At 36.3% G+C, this 25471-nt stretch overlaps 1 protein-coding gene across 2 annotated transcripts in view; it reads right to left on the bottom strand.

The window, feature by feature from the left end:
* SRBD1 (S1 RNA binding domain 1) overlaps positions 1-25471 on the bottom strand; it is a 231018-nt gene that overhangs the window by 29843 nt on the left and 175704 nt on the right. The window contains exons 17-19 of one of the 2 annotated variants that reach the window (XM_030857775.2): positions 5391-5497; positions 4131-4307; positions 859-1041 (exon numbers count right to left, since the gene is read on the bottom strand). In XM_030857775.2, the coding sequence (XP_030713635.1) occupies positions 859-1041; positions 4131-4307; positions 5391-5497 (467 nt within the window). The remainder of the gene's footprint in view (positions 1-858; positions 1042-4130; positions 4308-5390; positions 5498-25471) is intronic. The other variant, XM_030857776.2, reaches the window with a different exon arrangement.

Raw genomic sequence — 25471 nt, 5'->3', positions numbered from 1 at the left:
TTTCACAATAAAATGCTGGGAGAAAAACAGATATGACTGCTTTTGATGTTGACAGAATATTATTTTTTACTTCCTTTTTTTATTTTCTAAGTTTTCTATAATGTGCAGTAGTCTTTACAATCTTAAACATTTTTAAAAGAAATTAAAATTATATTTCTTAAAATAATCAAATATAAATTATTTTTAAAACAAGTTAAAAATCTTACTTTAGATTCAATGAAAATTAAAATATACACTATTTTTAAACTCACTGTCATTTAATTCACTAAAAGCCTTAAAATATTTAGTTATGTAGAAAGTCATGGTTTTTGAACTAATTAAAATTTTTCAACTAATCAAATGTGGTATCAAAGTTTTCTCTTTTAATGTCTAATATTAAACTTTCCCTTCTACTCAAACTTCCCCCTGTGTTAATTAATGTATGCTCATTAAAAGTACATCATTTATTAAACTCTATAGTAACTAAGCAGGGCAACATTTCTTAAGAAATCTGAGAGTTGGCTGTTTACTAAAGGGCTTTATCTTTAGATAAGCACAAGCATTAAGCCAGGTGCTAGTCATTTGTGTCTTGTTAATTTCCAAAACAAACAGAGGAGAGTGCCATGCTATTTCCATTACACCCACTTCACCGTTAGGACCAGGGTTTAGGAGCTTGACATTGCTCCAGGAATAATGGTTTCATTCCTCACTGAAATAAAATAATGTGCCACATAAGTCAGCAATGTGGAACTTCTGAAAAATGTTGTCATGTTAAACATGGTCATATTTTTAAAGTCTCCATTATGCCAAAACAAAGGCCATTTGCTGTAGAGAACTCACTCTGGGCACAGAAAACTCTCACATGGGCCTCAGACTTACCTCATCGCTATGTCATATGATTCCGGGTGAATACAAGTTTGGTCCAAAGGATTTGGCTTTAGTACAGCATTCACTGCAGTTTTGCTCTTCTTCTTGCTTTGCTTCTCATTTGTGACTTCAACACCTGCTGAAGATGCCACAGCAACTCCCTGCATTTCACCAGCAGATTCAGTTTGCTGACTACTGTAACCATTCAAAACAACATGGGGGCGGTGGGGGGAGGGAGGGTTAGGGGGTGGGCAGAAAAGAGTCTTTCATTAAAAATGTGCTTATTTCTCTGCCATACAAATATACACAAACAGCAACCAGATTCTGACCATTCACTTCACAGAAATTACCACTTAGCTTAAACACTGTTAATAGGGTTTTCCGTTACTTAAAGCCAAAAACATTCTTAAGTGATTCTGCTTGTATAACTGGCATTCTAGGAGAGAACAGAGAGAAATGGAGGAAAATTAATTAAATAAGGAGAAGGCGAAGGTGATTTCTCAGAGCTGAAGAAAAAGCTCCCCAAAGGAATCTACTGAGTATAAAATAGAATGAATGGGAAAAGAATAAAAAAGACATATTGACATATCATGGGGAAACTTTAGAATATAATTTTTAAAATTAAGAGAAAAAAATAAAACAGATTATTGAAAGGAACTAGAATCAGACTGGCATCAGTTTTCTTACTGACAAACATCAGATGCCAGAACACAGTGGAATAATATTTTAAAAGTCTGAGACACAATGATTTTGAATCTAGAATCATATACCTAGCCAAAGTAGCATTCAAATTAAAATCATTTTCAGACATGTAAGGACTGAAGTACAACCCATATAATATACCCTCTCTGAAAAGAGTTTCTTAAGTATATACTCCAGCAAAAACAATGAATTCACGAAAAACGATAATGTGGGCTACAAGAAACAGTGATGAGCACAGAAACCATAAAAAAATTATTAGGTTAAATAACTGCTCATGAATAATGTAGAAAATATATTAAAAGGACACAGTCTGAAACTAAAATCCCAGATGATCTCACCATAGCACATAGTGTGGAAGGGAGGAAGATTGGTAAAGAGACCTAAGGTTCTAGTCTTCTCCAGGAGGAGGACAGAGAAACATATTAACTCCAGAGACCAATCCAAATCAAATTTAAAGATAATCACCAGAAGAATAAAAGTAAGATATACAAACTGAAATCACTAAGAGGAGATAAAGATGAGTAAGGAAGACAAGAAGAGAAACAGGGAGAAAACGTGTTAACTGATAAATCCAACAAACAGCATGAAAGGAAAAGAATCAGAAGGCATGAAGAGCAAATATATAGTAAGATGGAAGATCAAGTCCAAACACATCAATAAATATAATAAATGTGAATGTATTAGTAAGACTGAGCAAACCTAGAAAATCTATTTGTTTATAAGAGTCATAAAAAATTGAATGTCATAGAAAGTTTGAAAATAAAAAATACCAAGCATATTCTGAAAAGGTAGATATAGCAACAATGCCAGCAAACAAAACAGATTTCAAAGTAAAAAACATTCAATGAGATAGCAAGAGGCATTCTGAATAAAAGTATGACCTATCAAGGAGGTATAATAGTCATGAATCTTCAAGTCCTTCATTACCAGTTGAAAAAATTTAAGGCTTTAAAACAACCCAAATGTTCATCAACAGGGCATTGATTAGATTAAATTATAGTCCATCTATAAATTAAATACTGTGCAGGCATTATATATAAATGATAATTTATATATAATGATATAGATAAATATATAAATCAATATGTAATATTTAGAAAGAGATCCAAGATATTTTACTGAAACTAATAAAACAAGTTTCAAATAGTGGTATAGCATGATTCCTTCTGTATGCATTTAAAAATAACAAATACGTTATTACTTTATATAAATTTATTTTCAGGAAGCAATATATAAGAAACTATTTTGAAGTGACAAGTTGAGGTGCCCTTTTCATTTTATTCTTTTTTATACTGTTTGAATTTTCTAACCAAGTGTTCAAAAAACATAAAGTAAGAAACCCAGTTTTTTTTGCTTCTGGGTTTGGTGGTCTACTTAGAAAGAACTTCCACTACTCCAGCGGTCTGCAAAATTTACCCATGTTTTTTTCTGGTACTTTTAGAGTTTTACTTTTTCCATTTAAGTGTATGATCCATCTGGAATTTATTTGGGTATAAGGTATGGGGTAGGACTGTATTTTCTCCCACACATACCAAATTCCAGTTGTCATAATGCCACTTACTGGATAATTAATCAATTTTTCCAACTATTTGAAATATCACCTTTATCATAAACTAAATTCCCTCTGGGTTTGATAGATTTCAGACTCCTGCTCTACCTGCTTCTACATCAAAACCAAACTGCTTAATTACTATGGCTTTATAATATATTCTACTATCCAGTGGGGCTGGTTTTTCCTTAGTCTTTTCCAGGAAAAAAAAATTATTATTATAACTTTGTCAAAAGAAAAAAATACACATGAATGAATCAGGTAGTCCCAAAGAAGCAAATAAATAAAAGCCATTCTTTCATGATTACAAAATGCTAAGAAGCTTACCAAATTTCTTTGCATTTGTGCTGCCAGGATTAGAAAGCAAGGATTTAGCTCTTAATCGACACATCTGATAATTAATGCTTTGGCCAGTTTTCAGTGAGGAAGGAGCGGGGAAACCCAACTATGCTTAGGGTAAAAGCTGTCAGTATGAAGTGGTCATTGAGAAGTCCTCTTTGTTACCTCATCTTATACCAGTCCTTCCCACTTGTGGTGCTCCAATCACACTGGCCTCAGTTTCATTTCCTGAATACACCAAAGTTGGTCCTGCCTTAGGATGTTGCACATGTACTGTTTCCCCTGCTTGGAATGCCCTCCTTCTGATCCCTGTGTGACTGGCTCCTTCATTTCATTCAAAACTCAGCTCAAATAACTTTTCAATGAATAACTCATATAAAGCAGTTTATTGCTCCCCAAAGGCAGTATCATATTGCTTTGTTTTAATTTTTATAACACTTATTACATCTGAAACTATTTATTTTTACTAGTTTATTTATTGTCTGTCTCATTCATTAAAATTTAACTTCATGAGGCCAGGGAATTTGTTGATTTGCTCACTGCTGTATTCCCAGTGCCTAGCAAAGATTAGACAGTTGACACAGATTGAATGAAGGAATGAACAAATAGCTAGGATTTATGCCAGTGAGAAGGATGGGTAACAGAAAGAGAGGAGGTTGATAATAGAACAGACAGCGTACACTTCAATAATGACCTGCAAAATGTTCGAATATAATCCTGGTTGACTCTGATGAAACCAGCACACTGTTGGAAAGATTTTGGACCTAGCCCTTTCACTTTCTTCAGCTGTTCTCGGTTGATGAATGGCCCATTTTTCTCACGCCATTCAATAATATTTTTGGCTCGGTTGGCATTGAGTCCAGCAATATGCCTAAAAAAGTAAACAAAATGAGTTATGTGGCCAATGTAATTGTTCTAAGAGTAATGAAAGAAAAGATCTCATCTGAAAAGACAATGATATAAAACATTTGCATCATAAAAGCAACTATAATTACATCTTGTCATATGTCTCTACACTATTCACATTCCTTGTGTTTCTGAATCAAGTAATAATTCTGCCTATTCCTGGTTAGTTTACAAAGTGAGTTAGCAGTAGAAGTTACAATAGCTACAGCTGCATTGTACTATTCTATTTTTTTGATCAGCCTGTTCTCATTAGTAAAGACTTGAACTATAGAAAGGTACTTATTCATGATATAAAAACTCTATCATTACACAGTTGGCTTGGTGTTGATTAGAGAATCTTAATTTTATTACAGAATTCCATATATGGCATTATGGAATGTTTGTCGCTGTGGTAGAAAAGCAACACCTAACAATGCAAGGGTTATTTTCTGCTATTCCAATTTCAAAGCAGAAAGATCCGTATTTTTTCCAGAGGTCCAGAATTTCATGCTGCATCAGCAGAATTGTATAATAAATGCAAAACGAGGAACAAAAAATCAGCTCTTCTACAGTCACAGGGGAAAAAAAAAGAATGTATAAGACATGATCATAGTACAATGAAGATATTGAGATGTGACTTGTGGAATCAAGGTAAAAATATGGTAACCATACCTTGAACCCTCAGGATTTATCTTTTGGTGACTGCCAGCTTTGACAGATGTAAGCAAGAGACTGAACTAGTGAAAAATATCTACGCTCCTGTGGTGGGAAACAGCTCTTTTCAATGTTAACCTAATTTAAATTCTATTAGAGACATTAATGCACTCGATAGTCACCATATGTTCTTCACGTTAGATTTCCAGTATTAAAAATAACATGAATTGTTATAACTCTTTTCTTAAATGATGCCTTCCGCTCTGACTGATTATTGGAAGCAATGTATGAACTCACAGATTTTTCTATACTTGACAACTTTATACACGTGTCCCCTTGCTCTAGCTGAGTTTGAACTGGATAGCAAGTAAAACTCAAGATTCTGTGATCTTCAGCCACAGACTTCTTGTCTCACCTTAACAAAACTTCTGAACAGATGTTAATATCCACTCCCACAAAGCTGACACATTCTTCTACAACACTATCCAGTGTGGCCTTGAGTAGAGTCTGAGACACATCGTGCTGAAAAGACAAAGATCAAATATGAATCAAAAGTAAAGAACATGCAAAAAACCACATTTAAAAAAAGACAGACAAGATGAAAAGGCAGAGGGCTATGTACCAGATGAGGGAACAAGATAAAACCCCAGAAAAATAACTAAATGAAGTGGAGATAGGAAATCTTCCAAAAAAAGAATTCAGAATAATGACAGTGAAGATGATCCAGACCTCGGAAAAAGAATGGAGGCAAAGATCGAGAAGATGCAAGAAATGTTTGAGAAAGACCTACAAGAATTAAAGAACAAACAAACAGAGATGAACAATACAATAACTGAAATGAAAACCACACTAGAAGGAATCAATAGCAGAATAACTGAGGCAGAATGGATAAGTGACCTGGACGACAGAATGGTGGAATTCACTGCTGTGGAACAGAATAAACAAAAAAGAAGGAAAAGAAATGAAGACAGCCTAAGAACCTCTGGGACAACATTAAACACAAAAACATTCACATTATAGGGGTCCCAGAAGGAGAAGAGAGAAAGGACCAGAGAAAATATTTGAACAGATTATAGTCGAAAAGCCTCCTAACGTGGGAAAGGAAAGAGCCACCTAAGTCCAGGAAGCACAGAGAGTCCCATACAGGAGAAACACACAGAGACGCATAGTAATCAAATTGGCAAAAATTAAAGACAAAGAACAATTATTGAAAGCAGCAAGGGGAAAACGACAAATAACATATAAGGGAACTACCATAAGGTTAACAGCTGATTTCTCAGCAGAAACTCTACAAACCAGAAGGGAGTGGCATGATATACTTAAAGTGATGAAAGGGAAGAACCTACAACCAAGATTACTCTACCGGGCAAGCATCTCATTCAGATTCGATGGAGAAATCAAAAGCTTTACAGACAAGCAAAAGCTAAGAGAATTCAGCACCACCAAACCAGCCCTACAACAAATGACAAAGGAACTTCTCTAAGTGGGAAACACAAGAGAAGAAAAGGACCTATGAAACCAAACCCAAAACAATTAAGAAAATGGTCATAGGAACATACATATCGATAATCACCTTAAATGTGAATGGATTAAATGCTCCAACCAAAAGACACAGGCTTGCTGAATGGATACAAAAACAAGACCCATCTATATGCTGTCTACAAGAAACCCACTTCAGATCTAGGGACACATACAGACTGAAAGTGAGGGGATGGAAAAAGATATTCCATGCAAATGGAAATCAAAAGAAAGCTGGAGTAGCAATACTCATACCAGATAAAATAGACTTTAAAATAAAGAATGTTACAAGAGACAGGGAAGGACAATACATAATGATCAAGGGATCAATCCAAGAAGAAGATATAACAATTGTAAATATTTTTGCACCAAACAGAAGACAACTGCAACTGCTAACAGCTATAAAAGAGGAAATCAACAGTAACACAATAATAGTGGGGGACTTTAACACCTCACTTACACAAATGGACAGATCATCCAAAATGAAAATAAGGAAACAGAAGCTGTAAATGACACAAAAGACCAGATAGATTTAACTGATATTTATAGGACATTCCATCCAAAAACAGCAGATTACACTTTCTTCTAAAGTGCGCACGGAACATTCTCCAGGATAGATCACATCTTGGGTCACAAATCAAGCCTCAGTAAATTTAAGAAAACTGAAATCATATCAAGCATCTTTTCTGACCACAATGCTATGAGATTAGAAATCAATTAAAGGGAAAAAAACTAAAAAACACAAACACATGGAGGCTAAACAATATGTTACTAGATAACCAAGAAATCACTGAAAAAATCAAAGGGGAAATCAAAAAATATCTAGAGACAAATGACAATGAAAACATGATGATCCAAAACCTATGGGATGCAGCAAAAGCACTTCTAAGAGGGAAGTTTATAGCTATACAAGCCTACCTCAAGAAACAAGAAAAACCTCAAATAAACAATCTAACCTTACACTTAAAGGAACTAGAGAAAGAAGAAAAAACAAAACCCAAAGTTAGCAGAAGGAAAGAAATCATAAAGATCAGATCAGAAATAAATGAAATAGAAACAAAGAAAACAATAGAAAAGATCAATAAAACTAAAAGCTGGTTTTTTGAGAAGATAAACCAAATTGATAAACCATTAGGCAAACTCATCAAGAAAAAGAGGGAGAGGACTCAAATCAATAAAATTGGAAATGAAAAAGGAGAAGTTACAACAGACACCGCAGAAATACAAAGCATCCTAAGAGACTACTACAAGCAACTCTATGCCAATAAAATGGACAACCTGGAAGAAATGGACAAATTCTTAGAAAGGTATAACCTTACAAGACTGAATCAGGAAGAAATAGAAAATATGAACAGACCAATCACAAGTAATGAAATTGAAACTGTGATTAAAAATCTTCCAACAAACAGAAGTCCAGGACCAGATGGCTTCACAGGTGAATTCTATCAAACACTGAGAGAAGAGTTAACACCGATCCTTCTCAAAATCTTCCAAAAAATTGTGGAGGAAGGAACACTCCCAAACTCATTCTATGAGGCCACCATCACCCTGATACCAAAACCAGACACAGATACTACAAAAAAAGAAAATGACAGACCAAGATGACTGATGAATATAGATGCAAAAATCCTCAACAAAATACTAGCAAACAGAATCCAACAACACATTAAAAGGATCAGACACCATGATCAAGGGGGATTTATCCCAGGGATGCAGGGATTCTTCAATATACACAAATGAATCAATGTGATAAACCATATTAACAAACTGAAGAATAAACCATATGATCATCTCGATAGATGCAGAAAAAGCTTTTGACAAAATTCCACCCTCACCAATATTATTCAACATAGTTTTGGAAGTCCTAGCCACGGCAATCAGAGAAGAAAAAGAAATAAAAGGAATACAAATTGGAAAAGAAGAAGTAAAACTGTCACTGTTTGCAGATGACATGATACTATACATAGAGAATGCTAAAGATGCCACCAGAAAACTACTAGAGCTAATCAACGAATTTGGCAAAGTTGCAGGACACAAAATTAATGCACAGAAATCTCTTGCATTCCTATACACTAATGATGAAAAACCTGAAAGAGAAATTAAGGAAACGCTCCCATTTACCACTGCTACAAAAAGAATAAAATACCTAGGAACAAACCTACCTAGGGAGACAAAAGACCTGTATGCAGAAAACTATAAGACACTGATGAAAGAAATTAAAGATGATACCAACAGATGGAGAGATATACCATGTTCTGGGATTGGAAGAATCAATATTGTGAAAATGACTATACTACCCAAAGCAATCTACAGATTCAATGTGATCCCTATCAAATTACCAATGGCATCTTTTAAGGAACTAGAACAAATAATCTTAAAATTTGTATGGAGACACGAAAGACCCCAAATAGCCAAAGCAGTCTTGAGGGAAAAAAACGGAGCTGGAGGAATCAGACTCCCTGACTTCAGACTATACTACAAAGCTACAGTAATCAAGACAACATGGTACTGGCACAAAAACAGAAACATAGATCAATGGAACAAGATAGAAAGCCCAGAGATAAACCCACACACCTATGGTCAACTAATCTATGACAAAGGAGGCAAGGATATACAATGGAGAAAAGACAGTCTCTTCAATAAGTGGTGCTGGGAAAACTGGACAGCTACATGTAAAAGAATGGAATTAGAACACTCCCTAACACCATACACAAAAATAAACTCCAAATGGATTCGAGACCTAAATGTAAGACTGGACACTATAAAACTCTTAGAGGAAAACATAGGCAGAACACTCTATGACATAAATCACAGCCAGATCCTTTCTGACCCACCTCCTAGAGTAATGGAAATAAAAACAAAAATAAACAAATGGGACCTAATAAAACTTCAAAGCTTTTGCACAGCAAAGGAAGCCATAAACAAGACAAAAAGACAACCCTCAGAATGGGAGAAAATATTTGCAAACAAATAAACAGACAAAGGATTAATCTCCAAAATATATAAACAGCTCATGCAGCTCAATATTAAAGAAACCAACAACCCAATCCAAAAATGGGCAGAAGACCTAAATAGACATTTCTCCAAAGAAGACATACAGATGGCCAAGAAGCACATGAAAAGCTGCTCAACATCACTAATTATTAGAGAAATGCAAATCAAAACTACAATGAGGTATCACCTCACACCAGTTAGAATGGGCATCAACAGAAAATCTACAAACAACAAATGCTGGAAAGGGTGGAGAAAAGGGAACCCTCTTGCACTGTTGGTGGGAATGTAAATTGATATAGCCACTATGGAGAACAGTATGGAGGTTCCTTAAAAAACTAAAAACAGAATTACCATATGATCCAGCAATCCCACTACTGGGTACATACCTGGAGAAAACCATAATCCAAAAAGACACATGCACCCCTACGCTCACTGCAGCACTATTTACAATAGCCAGGACATGGAAGCAACCTAAATGCCCATCGACAGACGAATGGATAAAGAAGATGTGGTACATATATACAATGGAATATTACTCAGCCATAAAAAGGAACGAAAGTGGGTCATTTGTGAGATGTGGTTGGATCTAGAGACTGTCATACAGAGTGAAGTAAGTCAGAAAGAGAAAAACAAATATTGTATATTAACGCATATATGTGGAACCTAGAAAAATGGTACAGATGAACCGGTTTGCAGGGCAGAAGTTGAGACACAGATGTAGAGAACAAATGTATGGACACCAAGGGGGGAAAGCAGTGGGCGGGGGGGTGGGAGGGTGGTATGATGAATTGGGAGATTGGGATTGACATGTATACACTGATGTGTATAAAACTGATGACTAATAAGGACCTGCTGTATAAAAAAGTAAATAAAATAAAATTCAAAAAAAAAACCCAAAGTTATGTTACACTGCAAAAAAAAAAAAAAAAGTAAAGAACATACAGTTCTTGGACTAGTCCCTTTGCGTATACTACTGGTAGCAGGCTGAGACACAGCAAAGTAAATTTCTTCATTTCTTTTAGACACATTGTTAGCCAATGTAATTGAGCTGAACTTAAGGAATCTGTTCTTACTCTCTAAATTACTCATACACTTGACTCAAATATAACAGCACCAGTATTTTTCCCTTTTGTGAAATTCTGCCAGAGCAGGGGTTCTCAAACTTTAGCTTGCCATCAAAATCACCTGCAGGGTTTGTTAAAACACAGGTTGCTAGGCCCCACATCCAGAGTCTTTGATTCAGTAGGTCTGAGGTGGGGCCTGAGAATTTGCATTCTAAGAAGCTCCCCAGTACTGTTGTTGCTGTTGGTTCTGGGAGCACACTTTGAGCCATACTGGTCACTATCATTCACGCACTGCCTTGTAGTCTTATCTTCACTTGCATATGTATTCTGTCCCTTAGTTCTTCTTAACAGGAGAGAGTGAATTATAATAGGAAGCAGAACACAAATACTCAGTAAATTTGACAGTAAACCAAACTCTCATATTTCATGAAACTGAAGATACTACTGCTTATAAGAAGCACCATTATTTTATATACCACTAAGAAAGAAGATATACCACCAATTAAATCATGACACAATGCTTTCTTGTTACTCAGAATTTTTGTTTTATAAAAATTAAAAGAACTCTTAGACTTATTTAGAAAGTTTTAAAATCATGTATCATGCATAGACAAAAAGGAAAATATAAGCAATTTAATCTGATTAAGGTATTCCTGAAATTTCTTCACATTAAACATTCAACTTTTCTGTATCACTTTGTAAAGTCAGAGTCATAGATGTCCAAATTCTTCCACCCATTTTATCTTTTATGCTGCTGAGCACCTAGATAATGCAGCATTTCTTAAAAGAGTAATACTCTATAGTTTCTGAGATTTTCTTTCAAGCTGTCAGACGCTCATTCTGTAGTCCTATCTTAATCTCAACACAAGAGATTTTAGACAGCAACAAAACTCCTACTTTTCCTTAAAGGTCCTTAAATGTTTCATTGTTCAATAGTTTATTGACTAGAACAGTGAAAAGCCTGCAGTTCAGCCATGTCTCCAGGATTCACAATCAAATTCACGAAGATGCTACACCATGATTTGCCACAGGGCCAACCAGAGGACATCATTAATTGGAAGATGCATCCTACTATCAGAGTGTTAAAATGTGAGAAAATATGCATCTTAGAATTGATGAAATGCAGTATCTGAATAACTATTTGTTCGTTAATTGAAGCCAGATTACCATAGTGAATGGTTCAAAACACTTGATGTTATTCACAATTCTAAAATTAAAGATCCTCCGTTAATGTTCCCAGACATGAAACTGTAATTCAGCATTCTTCTCCTCTCCATATGTCTTAAGGAATCAAGGATAGGTTTGATAACCTTAAATTCTTAGGAAGACAATATAGTAAGTAGACTCTCTAGGTATTGTGATTACACTATTATCATTTAATAACAGCTGAAGTTTTTGATCTGCCAGACTGTTTTTGTTTTTCAGAGATAACCTAGTTGGTAACTACTCAGACCACAGCTTAAAAATACAGACACAATTATAAAAATCTAATAAGCAAATATAATCATGAAAAATATCATAAAGTAAAACCCAAGACATCACTAAGAACCTGATTATTTATGAGCCACAGCTTTTAAGAAGCTGGATAGTCTTTTCTAAGTAGATGAGAATCAGCAAAATGAAAAGGGGACTTTACAAAATGAGAGGGTAGAAGATGGGTGACAATATAGAGGCAAGTACAATGAAAGTAACGAGAAAAAATATTTGAGGAAAGAGACATAACTTTAAGCAAATAGGAAAAACTAAGAGTAATAGTTAGGGGTCGCTAGAATAAATGCAAACAACTCCACATACTTCCAAACACACCAGATGCTTAGGATATCTAAATGAGTAGCAGTCCCTATAGCAGACAATCTTGGTTGCCTATCCTACCTCTAGTCTCCAACACCCTTTTCCTCCTTCCAGACAGAAGCCTGATTGTGTTTCATGCATCCACTCAACCTCTGTAAGGCCATATGCTTTAGGGAAGCTGGCCCTATTTCCAGCAGATGATAATGACCAGTTAAAACCAATGGTTTTCAAACTGAGGCTTGTGACCAATTAGTGGATCATAAAGTTAATTTGGTTGCTTGCCACACAGCATTAAAAAAATCAATAAAGAAATAGAATAGACCACATCAAGCCCGTTGCACATATCCTTAACATGGAATGAACAGTGTAATAAAAAAATGCAGCCAACTGAGATTATCATGTGAGAAGAATATATAAACTGGCCAGGAACATGTGTTTTGTTCACTGATGTCTCATTTGATCTTTTGATAAATGATGGTCCCTTTGACCACGGATTGATAGAGAGGTTAAAGAGTAACTTTACAGAGTTATAAAGCAAAGTATTTTAAAAAGTAAGTCAGAAAGAGAAAAACAAATATCGTATGTATGAATTCATATATGTGGAATCTAGAAAAATGGTATAGATGATCTTATTTGCAAAGCAGAAAGAGAGAAACAGATGTAGAGAACAAATGTATGGATACCAATGGGGAAAGGGGGGTGGGTGGGAGGAATTCGGAGATTAGGATTGACACATACATACTATTGATACTATGTATAAAATAGTAACTAGGGAGGACCTTCAAGATGGGGGAGGAGTAAGACGTGGAGATCACCTTCCTCCCCACAGATACATCAAAAATACATCTACATGTGGAACAACTCCTACAGAACACCTACTGATTGCTGGCAGAAGACCTCAGACTTCCCAAAAGGCAAGAAACTCCCCATGTAGCTGGGTAGGGCAAAAGAAAAAAGAAAAAACAGAGACAAAACAACAGGGATGGGACCTGTACCTCTGGGAGGGAGCTATGAAGGAGGAAAAGTTTCCACACACCAGGAAGCCCCTTCACTGGCGGAGACAGGGAGTGGCGGGGAGGAAGTTTCTTAGCCATGGAGGAGAGTGCAGCAACAGGGGTGCAGAGGGCAAAGCAGAGAGATTCCTGCACAGAGGATTGGTGCCAACCAGCACTGACCAGCCTGAGACGCTTGTCTGCTCACCCGCTGGATTGGGTGGGGGCTGGGAGCTGAGGCTCTGGCTTCGGAGGTCAGACCCCAGGGAGAGGACTGGGGTTGGCTGCGTGAACACAGCCTGAAGGGGGGGTGCAAGTGCACCACATCTAGCTGGGAGGGAGTCCGAGAAAAGCTCCTGAACTGCCTAAGTGGCAAGAGAATATTGTTTCAGGGTGTGTGAGGAGATGAGATTCAGAGCATCGCCTAAACAAGCTTCAGAGATGGGCACAAGCCGCGGCTAGCAGCGCGGACACCAGAGAACGGCATGAAACTCTAATACAGCTGCTACAGCCACCAAGAATCCTGTGTACAAGCACAGGTCACTATCCACACCTCCCCTCGCGGAAGGCCATTCATCCTGCCACTGCCAGGGTCCTGTGATCGAGGGACAACTTCCCCGGGAGAACACATGGCACACCCCAGGCTGTTGCAATGTCACACTGGCCTCTGCCGCCGCAGGCTCACCCAGCATCCCGTACCCCTCCTTCCCCCGGGCCTGAGTGAGCCAGAGCCCCCTGATCAGCCGCTCCTTTAACTTCCCCCTGTCTGGGCAAAGAACAGATGCCAGAGAGCAACCTACATGCAGAGGCGGGGCCGAATCCAAAGCTGAACCCCAGAAGCCGTGCCAACAAAGAAGAGAAAGGGAAATCTCTCCATACAGCCTCAGAAGCAGCAGATTAAATCTCCACAATCAACTTGATGTACCCTGCATCTGTGGAATACCTGAATAGAAAACGAATCATCCCAAAGTTGAGGCAGTGGACTTTGGGAGCAACTATATACTTGGGGTTTGCTGTATGCGACTGACTAGTTTCTGATTTTTATGTTTACCCTAGTTTAGTTTTTGGCGCTTGTTATCATTGGTGGATTTGTTTACTGGTTTGGTTGCTCTCTTCTCCTTTTTTCTTTTATTACTATTTTTATTTTAATAATATATTAAAAATTCTTTATTTTAATAACTTTAATTAATTTATTTATTTATTCTTTCTTTTTTCTCCCTTTTATTCTGAGCCATGTGGCTGACAGGGTCTTGGTGCTCTGGCTGGGTGTCAGGCCTGAGCCTCTGAGGTGCGAGAGCCAAGTTCAGGACATTGGTCCACCAGAGACCTCCCGGCCCCACGTAATATCAATTGGCGAGAGGTCTCCCAGAGATCTCCATCTCAACACTAAGACTCAGGTGCAATCAACGACCAGAAAGCTCCACTGCTGGATGCCCCATGCCAAACAAATAGCAACACGGGAACATAACCCCATCCATTAGCAGAGAGGCTGCCTAAAATCATAATAAGTTCACAGACACCCCAAAACATACCACCGGACATGATCCTGCCCACCAGAAAGATCCAGTCTTGTCCATGAGAACACAGGCACCAGTCCTCTCCACCAGGAAGCATACACAACCCACTAAACCAACCTTACCCACTGGGGGCAGACACAAAAAAAACCGGGAACTATGAACCTGCAGCCTGCAAAAAGGAGACCCTAAACACAGTAAGTTAAGCAAAATGAGAAGACAGAGAAATATGCAGCAGATGAAGGAGCAAGGTAAAAATCCACCAGACAAAACAAATGAAGAGGAAATAGGCAGTCTACTTGAAAAAGAATTCAGAGTAGCTATAGTAAAGATGATCCAAAATCTTGTAAATGGAATGGAGAAAATATAAGAAGCGTTTAACAAGGACCTAGAAGGGCTAAAGGGCAAACAAACAATGATGAACAACACAATAAATGAAATTAAAAATTCCCTAGAAGGAATCAATAGCAGAATAACTGAGGCAGAAGAATGGATAAGTGACCTGGAAGATAAAATAGTGGAAAAAGCTACCACAGAGCAGAATAAAGAAAAAAGAATGAAAAGAATTGAGGACAGTATCAGAGACCTCTGGGACAACATTAAACGCACCAACATTCACATTATAGGAGTCCCAGAAGAAGAGAAAAAAAAAGGGAGTGAGAAAATATTTGCAGAGATTATACTTGAAAACTTCCCTAACATGGGAAAGGAAATAGTAAATCAAGTCCAGGAAGCATAAAGAGTCCCAAACAGTGACATATATACACTAATAGGTATAAAATGAATAACTAATAAGAACTTGCCGTATAAAAAAATAAATAAAATTATAAAATAAAAAAAAAAGCAGCAAGGGAAAAGCAACAAATAACATACAAGGGAATCCCTATAAGGTTAACAGCTGATCTTTCAGCAGAAACTCTACAAGTCAGAGGGAGTGGCAGAACATATTTAAATTGATGAAAGGGAAAAAACTACAACCAAGATTACTCTACTCAGCAAGGATCTCATTCAGATTCAACGGAGAAATTAAAACCTTTACAGACAAGCAAAAGCTGAGAGAATTCAGCACCACCAAAGCAGCTTTAAAACAAATTCTAAAGGAACTTCTCTAGGCCAGAAACACAAGAAAAGGAAAAGACTTACAAAAACAAACCCAAGACAATTAAGAAAATGGTAATAGGAACATACATATCGCTAATTACCTTCAATGTAAATGGATTAACTGCTCCAACCAAGACACAGACTGGCTGAATGGATACAATAACAAGACCTGTATATATGCTGTCTACAGGAGACCCACTTCAGATCGAGGGACACATACAGACTGAAAGTGAGGGGATGGAAAAACATTTTCCATGCAAATGGAAATGAAAAGAAAGCTGGAATAACATTTCTTCTATCAGACAAAATTGCTTTAAAATAAAGACTGTTACAAGAGACAAAGAAGGACACTACATAATGATCAAGGGATCAGTCCAAGAAGAAGATATAACAATTGTAAATATTTATGCACCCAACATAGGAGCACCTCAATACATAAGGCAAATGCTAACAGCCATAAAAGGGGAAACTGACAGTAACACAATCATAGTAGGGGACATCAACATCCCACTTTCACCCATGGACAGATCATCCAAAATGAAAATAAATAAGGAAACACAAGCTTTAAATGATACATTAAACAAGATGGACTTAATTGATATTTATAGGATACTCCATCCAAAAACAACAGAATACACATTTTTCTCAAGTGCTCATGGAACATTCTCCAGGATAGATCATATCTTGGGTCACAAATCAAGCCTTGGTAAATTTAAGAAAATTGAAATTGTATCACGTATCTTTTCCGACCACAACGCCATGAGACTAGATATCAATTACAGGAAAAGATCTGTAAAAAATGCAAACACATGGAGGCTAAACGATACACTACTTAATAATAAAGCAATCACTAAAGAAACCAAAGAGGAAATAAAAAAATACCTAGAAACAAATGACAATGGAGACACAAAGACCCCAAACCTATGGGATGCAGCAAAAGCAGTTCTAAGGGGGAAGTTTATAGCAATACAAGCTCACCTTAAGAAGCAGGAAACATCTCGAATAAACAACCTAACCTTGCACCTCAAGCAATTAGAGAAAGAAGAACAAAAAAACCCCAAAGCTAGCAGAAGGAAAGAAATCATAAAAATCAGATCAGAAATAAAAGAAAAAGAAATGAAGGAAACAATAGCAAAGATCAATAAAACTAAAAGCTGGTTCTTTGAGAAGATAAACAAAATAGATAAACCACTAGCCAGACTCATCAAGAAAAAAAGGGAGAAGACTCAAATCAATAGAATTAGAAATGAAAAAGGAGAGGTAACAACTGACACTGCAGAAATAAAAAAGATCATGAGAGATTACTACAAGCAACTCTATGCCAATAAAATGGACAATCTGGAAGAAATGGACAAATTCTTAGAAATGCACAACCTGCCAAGACTGAATCAGGAAGAAATAGAAAATATGAACAGACCAATCACAAGCACTGAAATTGAAACTGTGATTAAAAATCTTCCAACAAACAAAAGCCCAGGACCAGATGGCTTCACAGGCGAATTCTATCAAACATTTAGAGAAGAGCTAACACCTATCCTTCTCAAACTCTTCCAAAATATAGCAGAGGGAGGAACACTCCCAAATTCCTTCTACGAGGCCACCATCACCTTGATACCAAAACCAGACAAGGATGTCACAAAGAAAGAAAACTACAGGCCAATATCACTGATGAACATAGATGCAAAAATCCTCAACAAAATACTAGCAAACAGAATCCAACAGCACATTAAAAGGATCATACACCATGATCAAGTGGGGTTTATTCCAGGAATGCAAGGATTCTTCAATATACGCAAATCTATCAACGTGATACACCATATTAACAAATTGAAGGAGAAAAACCATATGATCATCTCAATAGATGCAGAGGAAGCTTTTGAAAAAATTCAACACCCATTTATGATAAAAACCCTGCAGAAAGTAGGCATAGAGGGAACTTTCCTCAACATAATAAAGGCCATATATGACAAGCCCACAGCAAACATCATCCTCAATGGTGAAAAACTGAAAGCATTTCCACTAAGATCAGGAACAAGACAAGGTTGCCCACTCTCACCACTCTTATTCAACATAGTTTTGGAAGTTTTAGCCACAGCAATCAGAGAAGAAAAGGAAATAAAAGGAATCCAAATCGGAAAAGAAGAAGTAAAGCTGTCACTGTTTGTAGATGACATGATCCTATACATAGAGAATCCTAAAGATGCTACCAGAAAACTACTAGAGCTAATCAATGAATTTGGTAAAGTGGCAGGATACAAAATTAATGCACAGAAATCTCTGGCATTCCTATATACTAATGATGAAAAATCTGAAAGTGAAATCAAGAAAACACTCCCATTTACCACTGCAACAAAAAGAATAAAATACCTAGGAATAAACCTACCTAAGGAGACAAAAGATGTGTATGCAGAAAATTATAAGACACTGATGAAAGAAATTAAAGATGATACAAATAGATGGAGAGATATACCATGTTCTTGGATTGGAAGAATCAACATTGTGAAAATGACTCTACTACCCAAAGCAATCTATAGATTCAATGGAATCCCTATCAAACTACCACTGGCATTTTTCACAGAACTAGAACAAAAAATTTTGCAATTTGTATGGAAACACAAAAGACCCCGAATAGCCAAAGCAATCTTGAGAACGAAAAAAGGAACTGGAGGAATCAGGCTCCCTGACTTCAGACTATACTACAAAGCTACAGTAATCAAGACAGTACGGTACTGGCACAAAAACAGAAAGACAGATCAATGGAACAGCATAGAAAGCCCAGAGATAAACCCACGCACATTTGGACACCTTATCTTTGATAAAGGTGGCAGGAATGTACAGTGGAGAAAGGACAGTCTCTTCAATAAGTGGTGCTGGGAAAACTGGACAGCTACATGTAAAAGTATGAGATTAGATCACTCCCTAACACCATACACAAAAATAAACTCCAAATGGATTAAAGACCTAAATGTAAGGCCAGAAACTATCAAACTCTTAGAGGAAAACATAGGCAGAACACTCTATGACATAAATCACAGCAAGATCCTTTCTGACCCACCTCCTAGAGTAATGGAAATAAAAACAAAAATAAACAAATGGGACCTAATGAAACTTCAAAGCTTTTGCACAGCAAAGGAAACCATAAACAAGACCAAAAGACAACCCGCAGAATGGGACAAAATATTTGCAAATGAAGCAACCGACAAAGGATTAATCTCCAAAATTTACAAGCAGCTCATGCAGCTCAATAACAAAAAAACAAACAACCCAATCCAAAAATGGGCAGAAGACCTAAATAGACGTTTCTCCAAAGAAGATATACAGACTGCCAACAAACACATGAAAGAATGCTCAACATCATTAATCATTAGAGAAATGCAAATCAAAACTACAATGAGATATCATCTCACACCAGTCAGAATGGCTATCATCAAAAAATCTAGAAACAATAAATGCTGGAGAGGGTGTGGAGAAAAGGGAACACTCTTGCACTGCTGGTGGGAATGTGAATTGGTTCAGCCACTATGGAGAACAGTATGGAGGTTCCTTAAAAAACTACAAATAGAACTACCATATGACCCAGCAATTCCACTACTGGGCATATACCCTGAGAAAACCAAAATTCAAAGAGTCATGTACCAAATTGTTCATTGCAGCTCTATTTACAATAGCCCGGAGATGGAAACAACCTAAGTGCCCATCATCGGATGAATGGATAAAGAAGATGTGGCACATATATACAATGGAATATTACTCAGCCATAAAAAGAAATTGAGCTATTTGTAATGAGGTGGATAGACCTAGAGTCTGTCATACAGAGTGAAGTAAGTCAGAAAGAAAAAGACAAATACCGTATGCTAACACATATATATGGAATTTAAGAAAAAAAAATGTCATGAAGAACCTAGGGGTAAGGCAGGAATAAAGACGCAGACCTACTAGAGAACGGACTTGAGGTTATGGGGAGGGGGAAGGGTGAGCTGTGACAGGGCGAGAGAGAGTCATGGACATATACACACTAACAAACGTAGTAAGGTAGATAGCTAGTGGGAAGAAGCCGCATGGCACAAGGATATTGGCTCGGTGCTTTGTGACAGCCTGGAGGGGTGGGATAGGGAGGGTGGGAGGGAGGGAGACGCAAGAGGGAAGACATATGGGAACATATGTATATGTATAACTGATTCACTTTGTTATAAAGCAGAAACTAACACACCATTGTAAAGCAATTATACCCCAATAAAGATGTTAAAAAAAAAAAAAAAAGAGACATGTACCACAATGTTCATTGCAGCACTATTTACAATAGCCAGGACCTGGAAGCAACCTAAGTGTCCATCGACAGATGAATGGATAAGGAAGATGTGGCACATATATACAATGGAATATTACTCAGCCATAAAAAGAAACGAAATTGGGTCATTTGTAGTGAGGTGGATAGACCCAGAGTCTGTCATACAGAGTGAAGTAAGTCAGAAAGAGAAAAACAAGTACTGCATACTAACATATATATATGGAATATCAAAAAGAAAAAAGATTCTGAAGAACCTAGGGGCAGGACAGGAATAAAGACGCAGAAGTAGAGAATGGACTTGAGGACACAGGGAGTGGGAAGGGTAAGTACCACACAGGGAGTGGTACTCTTTTTGATTTATGGTTTTCTCAGAGTATATGCCCAGTAGTGGGATTGCTGGGTCATATGGTAGTTCTATTTTTAGTTTTTTAATGAACTCCATACTGTTCTCCATAGTGGCTGTATCAATTTACTTTCCCACCAGCAGTGCAGGAGGGTTCCCTTTTCTCTACACCCTTTCCAGCATTTATTGTTTCTAGATTTTTTGATGATGGCCATTCTGACTGATATGAGGTGATACCTCTTTGTGGTTTTAATATGCATTTCTCTAATGATTAGTTATGTTGAGCAGCTTTTCATGTGTTTGTTGGCAATCTGTATGTCTTCTTTGGAGAAATGTCTGTTTAGGTCTTCTACCCATTTTTGGATTGGGTTGTTTGTTTTTTTGAGTGAGCTGCATGAGCTGTTTGTATATTTTAGAGATTAATCCTTTGTCAGCTGCTTCATTTGCAAATATTTTCTCCCACTCTGAGGGTTGTCTTTTCGTCTTGTTTATGGTTTCCTTTGCTGTGCAAAAGATTTTAAGTTTCATTAGGTCCCATTTGTTTATTTTTGTTTTTATTTCCATTTCTCTAGGAGGTGGGTCAAAAAGGATCTTGCTGTGATTTATGGCATACAGTGTTCTGCCTATGAACAAAGTTGATTGTAATAATAATTTTACAAACAGAGAAAACAATAAGAATGACAGACCCCAGATGTATTGTCAGTAATGATGTTCTTATAGATGACAGTTTAAAACCTTCAAAATTAAAAACCAAAGAAAAACATCCCCACCAGAATGGCTAAAATGAAAAATATGAAAAATACCAAGTATTGATAAGGATGTGAAGCAGCTGGAATGCTCAAAATATCATCATGATAAATGCATGTTAGGTCAGATATGCAAGGCAAGGCAGTTGTATGGGGGATTTATTTTGTATGGTTTAAATATAACTTCACATAAAACTGAATCAAATATATGTACACAATGTAAAAATGCATTATTGTTCAATATAAATTAAACTAAGTAACTGCAAAGGAATAAAAAATGAAAATTCCTAGAAACAAAGAAATCGCCAAAACTGACTCAAGAAGAAATAAGAAAATCTTAACAGACCTATCAAAAATCTCCCAGAAAAGAGAAGTCTAGGACTGGATAGCTTCATTAATGAATTCTACCATATATTTAAAGAAGAATTAACATTAATCCTTCTCAAGCTCTTCCAGAAAAATAAATGAGGAGAGAACATCTCTTAACTCATTCTGTGAGGTCAGCATTACTCTGATATCAAAGCCAAACAAAGATACCACCAGAAAAGAAAGCTATAGATCAATATTCCTTATGAATATAGGTGCAAAAATCATCAACAAAATACTAGCAAACCAAATCGAACAATGTATTGAAAGAATTAAACACCATGACATAGAATACATATCATGCATTCAGTGGATGTAAACTCAAGAACTAGATACATATTTTTTTCAGTTGAAAAACAATTTGTTGGCATTTTATAACTTAATTTTGAAATAACTTCAAATTTAGAAAAAACCTGCAATAGTAGTATAAAGCATTTCCTTATAGCCTTCCTTCAAATAAATACGTCAGTGTGCATTTCCCAATAACAAGGACATTGTATTACATACCATTGTATGATAAATAAAATAAGGTAAGTCACCAAGAATGTAATATTATCTAATGCATAGGCCATACTCGAATTTCATCAATTGTCTCAATTCTACTTAACATCATTTTCTTCCCAGTCCAGAATTCAATCCAGGGTCACACATTGCATTTAGATGTATCTTTTTATACTCTGTGCTAGGCAGCTTCCAAGATGCTTCCCAATGATCCCCAACTCCTGATTTTCATGCATTTGTGTATCCTGTCTCCTTGAGTGTATAATTCATTGATGATTCTTGCATGTATCAATTATTATTAAGATTATTTTACTACTCACAATTACCTATTTGTGTGAAAAAGTATTTATCTTGACTCAGTCAAAATTTAGAATAGGCTCAGTAGTGTACCATACAGTCTTACTGTCCTCATGTGTTCTGGACTGGAACAAATTCATGAATAGCTTATACTATATATTAAGTCTTTCCAAATTTTTGCATTTGAGGGTTTAAAAACCTTATATTTAAATATAAATAAAATAGTGTTTAAGTTTATCATAGGTAGTAAGGATAAGTATTATATTGAGAAGCTTTTATTGTGAATTATGTTTGTATAGAGAGACATGTACATATACACAAATATATGTGTGATGAGTATCTTGATCATGGTATAAAATGTATTTCCTACTGTGTGTCATGATCAAAAGGTATGAAAAATAATGGTATAAGCCAATCATAGTGGTCCCATTCCATTTACTCAATTAGGGCAAATGAAACGTGAGGGTAAATCTGATGGGGCCTTCAGAAAGAGACTTCACTCTCATAAATATATACCCTTATGAAGAGCTGGTCTTTTCTTCTTTTCATTCAAGTACGACTCCTGCAGCCAAAGTAAGCATTATATTATGTGACTGGGACCAGCTTCAGGACAAAGCTGACTCAATGAGTATGGCAGGTGGCACACATGGAAAGACTTTGGTTCTCTTTCCTGAAATCCTGTATTGACAAGTTCTGGACTCACCCCTCCTCTGACCTTCTAGTAATGAAATTTCCTCATTGTTTAATAAAGAATAATACATTTCCTTATCTTTCAAGCCACTCCCAGTTGGGATCTCCGATGTTTTTCTAACTGAAGCAGTCATTTTATTTAGGGGCTTGAAGTCCAGTGGGAAGACTAAAGCAATGAAAACAACTAACAATGACCATATACCAAAGCTCTTGAGATTTTACTGTCAGGCACTGTTATGTCTACTATAATATTACCTAATTTAATCCTCAAAAGAATTATAAGACGTATGTGTATGATTTCATGCACCTTCATATATAAGAATTTATTCTAAGGAAAGAGCAAGACAAATGTGCAAAGATGTGTGTGTGTGTGTGTGTGGGTGTGTGTGTGTATGATCTAAAAATTCACCCAGAAGGTACTGATACAAATAAATTATGGAACAACCACAACATGAACTATTATGAAGTCATTAAAAAACATAAGGCAGAACAGCTATCTTACCAAAATGCGCTGTAAGAAAAAAGATCCAAGATAACAACATACTGAGTTGAAATACTTTTTAAGTCCTCTAGCATCTAGACTCATGTAAGAAAAATTTCTGCTGTCATCTATAATCCTGGATTTTGCCTACATTCTTCTCCAACTTTTTGCTTAGAAAAGCACTAAAGAGTTAATAGTATTTTCTAAAAGTAAAAATCATATATGTTTAGGGGAGGGAATACTGAACAAAGTTCCATATTGTCCTCATAATAATGTTTCTGACATTAAAGTAGCGGCATTGATTCTGTCATTCTAAAAACATTTTCTAAGCAACTATTATGTACCAGACACTGTGCTAGTTGTGCTCGGTGTTGAAAGTACAGGAAAAAGCATATGAATTTCATGTCTTCAAGAAGCTCAGTTTACATTTGCTTAAAGTTGGGCTGTGACACATCATTCTACTGGCAGTCATGAGTGTAAGAGGCAAGAGGACCCCAGGACTGATTGTGCTAACTGTCAAAGACTTGATGCCAGGAAAGATGAATTGTTCCATTTTTAAAAAGTAACCTAACTCTGAATTTCAGGGCAAATTATTTGAATTTTATAAACAGACTGTTCGAATTCAAGGAAACATTATTTGGGCAATTAGATTTTTACCTAAAATTTATGAGATTTTTAAAAAGGAATATAAGCAGTCATTTATGCTAGTCAGCTTTTTTGAGGTCAGAATCCACATTGTTATTATTGTTCTACCACAAACTTCTAAAGAATTGCTGATCCAAACTGCTCTTTTTTTTCGGTCCTAAGCACTAAAATTATCTCACAATTAGTTTTAAAAATCCTTCCAGATGAAACACTGGCTATGGACTATAGCAACAAAATTTCACTTTGCATATTCCATATAAATTTTAGGTTTATTCCCAAGTGGTTTTCTGATGCAATATTCTTGAGTATTTTCTTTAGCAATTATTACTCACTCATGTCCCTTCCTATCCCTTACTATTGCCAAAATATAAAATGCAGTTGGAAACTGAAGATGCAAAAAAGCTTTACAGGAAAAGTCTAGCCAATTTCAAATAAGACAAGTTTATTTCCTCATCTTACATTTACTTTTCTTTGATTGACATGTGACAGTTTAAAAGAGTCACCCAGAGGTGTGTGGGTTGAATGACCCATGAAAAACAGGACTGACAGAAGAATGGAAAACATTTGAGAAAACAGAATATGTATTCTTAAGAGTAGCTCCTCCTCCAAATCTTCAAATCCAGCATACGAGGTCATTATATAGTCCCTTTAAAGATTAAGACAACATTCAGTACCATAGAAATACTGTATTTAACACTATTTCCTAAAAGTAAAAATCGCATATGTTTAGGGGAGGGAATATTAAACAAAGTTCCATATTTTCCTCATAATAATATCTTTCTAAAAACATATGTGTCCTAACTCTACTGGATCATACATATTTACATGTAACAGACAGACATTCTTGAAAAAAGTCTGGAAAAAGACTTTAAAAATATTTCTTCATAAGCACAGTGTTTTAAAAAATTCTTTTAACACTAGGAAAACATTTTTGTTTTTTAAATGAATAAACTATAGCTACAATGAACAGTTCATTGTGCCTATGGGGCTCTGGGATTAAGATGGCAAAGGGCATTTCAGCACTGGAGGTACTTTTCTGAAAGATCTGGAAACAGAGATTAAAGTACGGCCAGTGGTCATAACAGGTAAAAACAACATAGGAAGAGGTTCTCCTTGTAAATCCTCCTCCTCTGATAAAGCAGATGAAGAGTATGCTGAAGAATCC

The sequence above is a fragment of the Globicephala melas genome, chromosome 12 (genome assembly GCF_963455315.2).
Source record: "Globicephala melas chromosome 12, mGloMel1.2, whole genome shotgun sequence".
Classification (NCBI taxonomy): Eukaryota; Metazoa; Chordata; class Mammalia; order Artiodactyla; family Delphinidae; genus Globicephala; species Globicephala melas.
This window is presented reverse-complemented; position numbering and strand designations above follow the sequence as displayed.